The sequence below is a fragment of the Primulina huaijiensis genome, unplaced genomic scaffold (genome assembly GCF_012295235.1).
Source record: "Primulina huaijiensis isolate GDHJ02 unplaced genomic scaffold, ASM1229523v2 scaffold34229, whole genome shotgun sequence".
Classification (NCBI taxonomy): Eukaryota; Viridiplantae; Streptophyta; class Magnoliopsida; order Lamiales; family Gesneriaceae; genus Primulina; species Primulina huaijiensis.
Window position 1 is genome coordinate 1 of NW_027357998.1, and position 9,097 is coordinate 9,097.

Sequence of the window (9,097 nt, forward strand, 5' to 3'; positions counted from 1 at the left end):
CAGTATAAAAACAAGTAATGAAGACAATCATTATGATCATCATCATAAGGAGGAGTGTTGAAAAATAATATTTAAATATGTGTATTTGAATATTGAATGTTGAATATTTGAATGTTGAAAATTAGGTAAAATTAGACGTTGAATATTGAAATTTGTATGTGATGATGAAGGTAATGATGTAATTTATTTTTGGATTATTTGTAAAAATTTCTTATAAATAGATCTCTCATTTGTGAAAAAAATCACAATTGAGTTGAGAGAAAAATATTATAAAGTGTGTAGTGTGATAATTTTGAGAGTTTAAGATTTTTATTTTTTATCGTAAATTTTTACTTTTTCAACACAATTATGATACATGTTTGCAGCTATTTTTTTTCCTTTTCTGGAAGAAAGTATATTATATATATTCGGGACAGTTCAAGAAATCGGTGAAAGGTTCATTTTTTACTTTGCTCCATCACCAAATAGCTGTTAGATCACATAATCCAGCGGTGCCAGTTGGGAGCAGCGAGCTCCTTTTGCTTTTGCCACGATACCCAACTGTTACTGGATTCCTCACTCCACAAGATAAGCCCCGGACTGTATCTTGGAGGTTTTTATCTTCTACGAATTCTTGAATCAGTTTTTTTAAAACGAAAATCATGAAATCAATCGTTATTTTATTTTGATTTGAAGTTTCTGAATTATGAGTAAATCAATGTGTGGTATCACTACATTATATACTTGATGAAATGCTTCAGCGGCTTTTAAATGTTTTGTGCCGTTGAATTCTTGTATGCTGATAGAGAATTACTGATCTTCTTTTTCACTATTAAACTGCTGTTAAATTTGGGTGTGGAATTAGATTTCTTCTTAGTGCTGAGCTTGGTGATGAGGAGAGCGATGGAAACGGAAAGTAGAGGGGAATTTTGTTCTTTTAATTTGATTTAACGAAATTCATTTATAAGGCTGCGTTTGGGGCCAGTTCGGTGGAAATGAATGCTGTAATTGGTCACAATCGTGACCATCTACATGCTGGAAAGACCCCAAAGGACTAATGTTTCAGTCATGAAATATGCAAGGCTAAAGAATAAGGACTCTAGTTAGTTGCTTAATGCTTAGGACTCTAACTTACTTGATCCTCTAAGACGTTAGTTTGTTAGGACCTAGTTTACTAATTATCCAGTTGCTTATTTTTCAAATAAAAGATCCTTGTCGCTATATCGCATCACATATGTTTTATTTGTAGAATTTGAGTTCATCTTTAGTAGTAGTCTTTGAAAGGACTCTTGAAGAAAAAAAACATTTTGCTAAAAGATATAGAGGTTCTATTTAACTACCCTCAAATTTTGCTATAAGATTGAAAGGCTCTCTCATTAACTAATCTCAATTTCACAATAAACCATCCGCTAACAAATGACATTCTATTCTTTCATCTGAATCAGAAAGATTAATTACATTCAGCTCTAAGTCTGTTGATTTTCATGAGCTTGGATCATAGAAGAGGAATTTTAATGGATCTTGAAATTTGTGAGCATCTTTATTTCAGCTCTTTTTCTGTAGTTTGGATTCAAAACTTCCAATTATTTTGATCTTTTGCTGTCATGATCGACGCTATTGTGATAATGGTATATTAGATTGTTTGGCCTATGTACTTGTCGTTGGATTTCAGAAATTTCAGCCATATGTTAGAATGATAAAGTTTCACTTATGCGATGAAAATTAATGAAATTCAGTCCAAAGCTTGAATAAAATTTGTATCGATAAATCAAATTAATGTCATTAGTCTATTGAGTCAAAATTATGCGGTGGACCATGTAAAACTTTGAACGAATCATGATCAATTATACTGGGGAAGGCACACTTAAAGTATACGTGCAGAAACATTGAGTTCGACTTTCATATCTCAGTGGCATCAATTATTGATTTATAAATTTTATAGAAATTTCCTCTCTTATCCAGTTAGCATTGTACAGACTGGATGTTTCAGAAGCATGCTTCATATACCTTCAAACTGTGCTTAGAAACTGTCCTGCCCTCTTCTCTTGTTGAATAGACAACTGGACTCTCTCCTGCTTCCTCTGCATATATTTTTCCATGTTTTACTTTGTACAAAATCTGATGAGATTCCTATAAAAGCTAAGATCCTATTTTTTAATCTTTTTTTAATTATGCAATCCTTCACGATCATGATTTTTATTTTCTAATAAAATTTATAGGTGCTCAATCATCCTCTCAAACATGGAGAACGCAAATGTTGATGAAAAAATTCTAAGCTACAATGACGTCGTGTTGAGGCGATCTGATCTTGACATTCTAAGTGGTCCTTACTTTCTCAATGACCGCATCATTGAATTCTATTTTAGCTATCTCACTTCCTGCTACCCTTTTGAAGATGTCCTCCTTGTTCCACCCTCAATCACTTTCTGGATAAAAGAGTGTCCAGACATCGCAAGCCTCAAAGATTTTGTAGAACCCCTTTATTTTTCCAGAAAGCAGCTGATAATCTTCCCCATCAATGATAATGCTGATGTAACCATTGCAGAAGGTGGGAGTCATTGGAGCTTGCTTGCATTCGAGAGAAACGAGAACATTTTTGTACATCATGATAGCAGTGGAGGCATCAATAACACACATGCCAATAGGGTTTTTAGAGCAGTAATCTATTGTATGTCATCTGATGCTAGGTATGTTAACTGCTCCCTTACACCTAGGCAAGTGAATGGTTATGATTGTGGCCTATTTGTTACAGCCATTGCAAGAGAAATCTGTCGTTGGTATGGTAGTGATGAACGACCTAAGCATGCAAAGGATTTATGGTTCTCTGCTGTTAAGGAGCAGATTACGCCTTTTCTTGTTTCTAAGATGCGTAACGAAATCTTGGAACTTGTGCAGAGTTTAATGGTTAAGTAGATTCTATTGAAATCGTGGAACTGGGGCAGACATAAGAATGGATGCATTGCAGATTTTGTTGATCAAGTATTGTTATGAATAAGATTAGCACAGCATTGCAGGTTTCAGGTCTGTTTTCCTTTTCTTCATCATTGAAGGAAATCTGTATTGCAGTTTTGAGGTGTGAATGTGGTACAATTTGACCCTGCAAGCTCGAATTGTACAGTTAAAGCAACATTGTATTTGTGTTAGATTTCTATCCTTTTTGTCTTGTATAAAGTTGAAATGACTAAAATGATTTAAAAGGTGTTAACAAATGAATTGTGAAGACATGCAATTTACTATTTTGGTAATTTAAATTATAAAAATATAATGTGAAATAGTGTTCGAGCTGCTAGATCCTTATTTGAATTTGACTCGTGCCTGCTCATGTTGGACAAGAGCTTCGACACACACTTCGAATCCACCAACACATTAAACCCTCTTATGTGTAGAGACAGAGCAACGTTGGCAACGCTGCCTTTTGTTCTAAAAACTGGTCAAATACGCAGGTGACGAGCAGCACCAGCCTAGTTTTACTTAGGTTCTATGTCAAATTTAAGCAGCTGTAGCAATGTAGTAACGAGGTGCTTATGGATTGTTAGAATACGTTGCCAACATGTTATCCCACATCTGGTGATAATAAAAAAACGGCCAATTTAGTCGCTTATGGAATGTTCAATGATTTCCTTTCTCGGCCTCTTGGCTAAGATCTCATGTAGTAAATTGCTTATAAGTTTATAACATCTGAGATATGAGTCCTTAGCTGACATAATATTAAATTTATTTTCGAATTGGAGGAGTTCATCAACAGTAGCCTGCTGCTTGGGATCTCCATGGTCGCAACAAAGCTGACATAATATTAAAATTATTTTCGAATTGGAGGAGTTCATCAACAGTAGCCTGCTGCTTGGGATCTCCATGGTCGCCCCGTGTTGCACTACTTTTGTCATGGCATGACGCACCCCACCAAATCCAGTCATAAAAATTGACTCCATGTCCTTGCGTAGATAATATATTCTTATTGATAGTTGTTGTAAGAAGTCTACGTGCGTTGCATTCTGAAATCCTAAAAATATTTTTTACGTTAGAATTTCACATACAGCCATACAGAGACTAGCTTACTTCGATAGAAATGATGCAATATTTTAATTTCATATAACAAAGAGGCTCGTGGTCACTCATCCGACCTGTCCGCTTCTATGGTGCATCAGTCATGTCAAACAACTGGGCGTGGCGGTTCATTTTCCAAAAATATATAACCGAAGAGGATTATGGGACTTCTAATATTAACAGATGTAAACATGAAGAAAAAGGTGTGGTTTCCTGCTCGGTAACCTATCACACGATAAAAGGGTTAACAATGCGAAAAAATGGGTTTATTGCACACTTGTGTAATAACTTCAAAGTTTTTTCTTTTAAAAAAAACTTGCTGATGAACTTCCAATCGATGTTAAGTGTGCAACTTCCTGCTCTGCTGAAGCTCAGTAGTCGATTCTGTTAGTATGAACAACCCTTCAGAATATTTGTGCTTACAGGGTTATGTTTGCTTAATGAAAGTTAGAGTCTGCAGGGTAACTCCCAAGCACCCTCAACAATGTTGTAAACCCTGCAAAAGTGAACTGTTATGGCACTCGGACAAAGAAGATATAATTATTTATGCAGGACCTTACAATAGACCGTACAACACCTTAAGATGACCAAGGGCATTCTGTGCTCGGTTATCAGCCATGGATGCTTCAAAATCGATGTAGAAAAGATATGGGAAATATCTGTTCAGACATACCAATGTTAGGGATATTTTAGCAAAGCATTTGAAAAGTTGAAAGTGCACAAGGATGTCAGGAGCTTTGATAAGACAATATTGGTGACTCAAATAACATAAACATTTCAACTGATATATCCAAAGATAAAACCATCGAATCATTTATATCATCGATTTACTCTCACTTTCCACTTTCTGGATAATTCCTGTGATGCTAAAAATGATATCAAACTAATGAAAGTATCACTCGAGAACCAGCATTTGCCAGATCACAAGACAAACATGAGAATCAATCTACTTCTTCAAATAAATTAAGGCAGGTGCTCATGATACAACGATATGATACAGTTAGATATTCATATGAAATATAATAAAAATATAGAGATTTTATCTACTATAATTCGGAATTTCCTGCATTTACTTGGGAAATCCTATCGTATTATCATCAGTTGTCTGCAAAGCTTGCTTCTGCAATGGACGGCTTTCAATCTGCGTCAGGAGGAAAAAACACAATTTGTAATGGGGCCACAGACAAAAAATCGCAGGATATATCCTTAACAAGGGTAAGCATAAAATATACTCACCTTGGTAAGGTTGATATTCCTCATTGCAAACACAGCAAGTGCTTTAAAAAGCATTCCTGGACCTTCCTCAAGAGAGAAGACTACACTCGTCTGATAAAATGATTAATATTGATGAATGAATTACTAGGTGCAAGGGGGCTGGGGTGAAATGTGGGGAAACTTACTCTTCCAATAAAATAGATTTGAAATCGAGTAATAATTTATTCAGTAATCACCAACAGTTGCATACTTGAGGAACGCTAACCTTGAAAGGTTTGTCCGTGCCTGCTATAATAGGTTCCCTAGCCAGCATAAGGAATCGAGTGACATTGTCAGAATCATCCTGAAAGTAAAAACAGGACAAATGATAATATATCAAATTTGTAATTTATGTTTATGACTTACGAGAACATATAAAAGTGATCATGTAACACTAAATTAACTTATACACGACCTGTATGTCTTGAGCCAGTACATTCAAACCATAGATCTTAGCAGCAGTCATGCTAGCAACTGCCCCAGCATCTTTGAGTTTATTGAAAGCGACGTACTGAATATTCAAAAAGATATCATGTCTATGACTAAAATACCAATGATTAAAACTGAATGAGATGTACAAGTTCTTGAATTCAGTCGCATTGACACCTAAAATAAAAGGAATTCAAGAGATAGGCTTCGAATATATGGATACTGTGTTTAAAACATAGATTTTGGATTGGAAAATACTAAAGAAAATACTTTCATTCATTCAGTTGAAAAAGAAGTAAATAGCTTATGTTTACATTATTTAGGTTTTCGCTTCTTTATCTTCCGTGTTATCATTTTGATCTGTTACTATTTATGCTTATTTTACCAAACCAAAAATCTGATGACCTCTGGTTTTCAATGCTATTTCTCTCGCTCTATAGCAAGGAAAATCCATGAAAAATGAATAACCCTATTATGAGAGTCGGTACAAGAAATACTGTGTACCATAAATATGTTCTACACAGCGTTCCATTACCTTAGCTGCACCAGCAGTATCATCCACAGCTTCTCTCACCAGTCCTAACTTAGTTAACGTGTTCTCACACTGTGCAAGTGCCTGAACATCAAAGGTTAAATTGCGGATTGCATGCCTTAAGGACAAACAGAACTGGTTTTATCCAGAGTGAGGAACCTGTGGATGGCTAAGAACCCTCTTTAAATCTTCAACCTTGACACCATGGTTCNATGGATGCTACCACCCAAATAATTTTCTATCGGCAGTACTGCTCTATCAACGAGCCACGTTTCAACAACCTGTAAAATATTGACCCAGATGTACAAAAAAGAAATAGAGATGAACCACATCTCCTTCATATAAATATATTCAAGACAACACATTTTTACTTCAGTAAAAAGGATTCCCACCAGGTCAACAGATCAAGTTTATAAGCAAACTATACCACTAAATCGATGATCTATGCTGAAAATTTCGAAGGGTGCTAAAAATGATTATTGTATTACAAAAAACAAAACTGACATATCCCCCAACACCACCCCAACCCCCTCATTCTTTATATGTGCCCATGTGACCCTGCGGAAGAGTTATGTTTTAGATGGCAACCTTCCATAAACACAACCACCAATAATAACAAATTGAAAAAGATGCAAAAGGGGAACCACTGAGATAACAGCCGTTTGTTGAATAATTCAATTACCACATGACTGACTCGCACCGATCATAAAAAATACACCAAAATGCAACATATTTCTCACTTGAAAAGCAGTGTCAAATTGTTCGCAGGGAACTGCTTCACAATTGGGATACGCCTTCTCTGCTGCAGACTCGCTATACGCACCTCGAACTCCCTGTGACATTAAAAAGTCAATTCACTCAAAATACAATAACGGTGGAAAATGATGGGGACGCATCAGCAAAATCAAGATGCAACGAAAACACATATTGAACGAGCAAGGACGATAAAAAGCCCGAAGGGACAGCAGTCATATGTGTATCGTCCCGAAGGGACAGTAGTCATATGTGCGGTGACACTTGTATTCATAGAAAAATTGCACAAACAAATTAATTTGTTTTCAGCTATGGCACCTTAATAGACCTCCCTTTCCCTACACATTATAAGTACGAGCATCAATGCAAAGTAATTAAAAGCAGTCTTTCCGGATAAACAGAAGGAAAAACCTGATAAGCAACACGGAGACGAGACCCTTCGGTTGCAACATTGGTCAATTGCGCGGACGTCAAAGGCCCTAAAAATCCAAGAATTTCACAAATTTCATAAGAATAATCCACAACAAGCAATAAAACAAAATCAAAATCAAACAAATTATACGCGGAAGGAAGAGAAGAGAATCTTTGTAATTGAATTCAAAGGGGTCGTCATCAATGAGCTTTTGCAGCTCAACTGCTCCGGTTTTCTTATTATTTTTGTCACTGGTGCTGCATGCGTGATGGCAGATTCTACGGCGCCGTTTAGGGAGATTAACGGTGCTAAAGGGAGCCTGACTAGGGTTTTGGTTTTTGAATTGGAGACCGCTGATTAGGGATCGGGACACGGTTGCCGCCATTAAACTGAGATTTGAAGGTGACGAAGACGTGATACATTGATATTTATTCATCCATTAATGCATTAAATACGAATCAAATTTCCAAGAAAATTCCAAGTTTTTCATGCTTAGCTGCGAACTACCCCCCGGAAATTCTAGGTAAGTTAATCAGGAACCTTATTGTACCCCTCCATCTATACTTAGACAGAGGCTACTAGTAGAACGACCAAATAGGAGAGGTTGGAAATGGCACCTTTTTTTTCTTTTTCTTTTTCTTTCTTTCTATCTTGCCATTTATTCTTTAACCCCAAATTTCTATTTATATTCTCTTTTCCATTTCACATTTTCTTTTTTGGTTTTTTTTTTTTTTTTTTTTTTTTTTTTTTTTNCACAATAAAAAATAATACTCTTAGCATAAAAAGTAATACTTTTTCATGAATAACCCAAATAAGATATCTGTCTAACAAAATACTACCTGTAAGATCGTCTCACACAAGTTTTTGTTTTTTTTTGTTCGTTACAAAAATAGACTATTCAAATTTTTATATGGCCTCAAACAAGTCTCGAGATAATGGAATTTTAGCTTTGCACAATGGATGAAACATGTTTGCTTCCAACCATCAAAGAATGTTCACTCTTTTTTATTTTTATTTTTTTTATATGAACACATATCATAGATGAGAAATAAAGAATGTTCACTCTTTATTTGTTATGAAGGATGATAAGGTTGTCACCACTCAAATTTTAGCAATCATATTGCGTTTTTCCAAGTTCCAAAATCATATCAACTTGTAATTAAATTATTTTAGTGAGCAATGGCCAGAAATAAGAATTAAGAAAAGGTAGCCAAATTGCAGATGTGTTGGACCAGCCCAGTCCATTATAAATTCACGTACCCAATATTTGACGATAGAAGTCAAATTTTTGTAATGTTACACATAGATCAAAGCCCAAGTAAAAGGCACTACTTTATTGCTTTCGTTCCTACAAATGTAATACGTATATATTACTATTCAATTTTTATTTTTATTTTTACCTTAAAATCCAAAGCCGCTACCTTTTGTATATACTGGATAAACCCTTGCGCTTATTGTTGAAGCTGTGCGTTGGAGCCAAAATGTGAATTTCTCTTTATTGAATCAGAAAGGATCAAAATCACATTGGACTATTGTACAAACACTATTTATAGACTTACTATAAATGGAAGAAACGTTAAGTCTACAAACACGATTACTAATATGTTTTATTATCCTCAACACTCCCCCCTCAAGGTTGCAACCCAAACTAACTCAGCAACCTTGAGAGTAAAACATACAGAAAGCATTTTAAT

The 9,097-nt window shown here is 35.3% G+C and overlaps 1 protein-coding gene and 2 pseudogenes across 3 annotated transcripts; 2 read left to right on the top strand and 1 right to left on the bottom strand.

Moving 5' to 3' along the window:
* Window positions 1–427: 427 nt before the first annotated feature.
* Window positions 428–3,184, top strand: LOC140968236 (NEDD8-specific protease 1). Of its 3 annotated transcripts, XM_073429140.1 has the most exons (3): window positions 444–519; window positions 552–592; window positions 2,199–3,184. In XM_073429140.1, the coding sequence occupies exon 3, from the start codon at window positions 2,221–2,223 to the stop codon at window positions 2,890–2,892; it is 672 nt and encodes a 223-aa protein (XP_073285241.1). In that variant the 5' UTR covers window positions 444–519; window positions 552–592; window positions 2,199–2,220; the 3' UTR covers window positions 2,893–3,184. The 3 variants fall into 3 exon arrangements, with proteins under 3 accessions (XP_073285240.1, XP_073285241.1, XP_073285242.1); XM_073429139.1 differs by having other exon boundaries at window positions 428–592; XM_073429141.1 differs by lacking the exons at window positions 444–519; window positions 552–592 and adding an exon at window positions 601–1,509.
* A 412-nt stretch (window positions 3,185–3,596) lies between these two features.
* LOC140968238 (U2 spliceosomal RNA) lies at window positions 3,597–3,773 on the top strand (annotated as a pseudogene).
* Window positions 3,774–4,271: 498 nt separating this feature from the next.
* Window positions 4,272–8,047, bottom strand: LOC140968237 (arogenate dehydratase 2-like; annotated as a pseudogene).
* Window positions 8,048–9,097: the final 1,050 nt, after the last annotated feature.

Coding starts and splice junctions, on each gene's coding strand:
- LOC140968236 (XM_073429139.1), top strand. CDS start 2,221: ATGGAGAACGCAAATGTTGATGAAAAAATTCTAAGCTACAATGACGTC.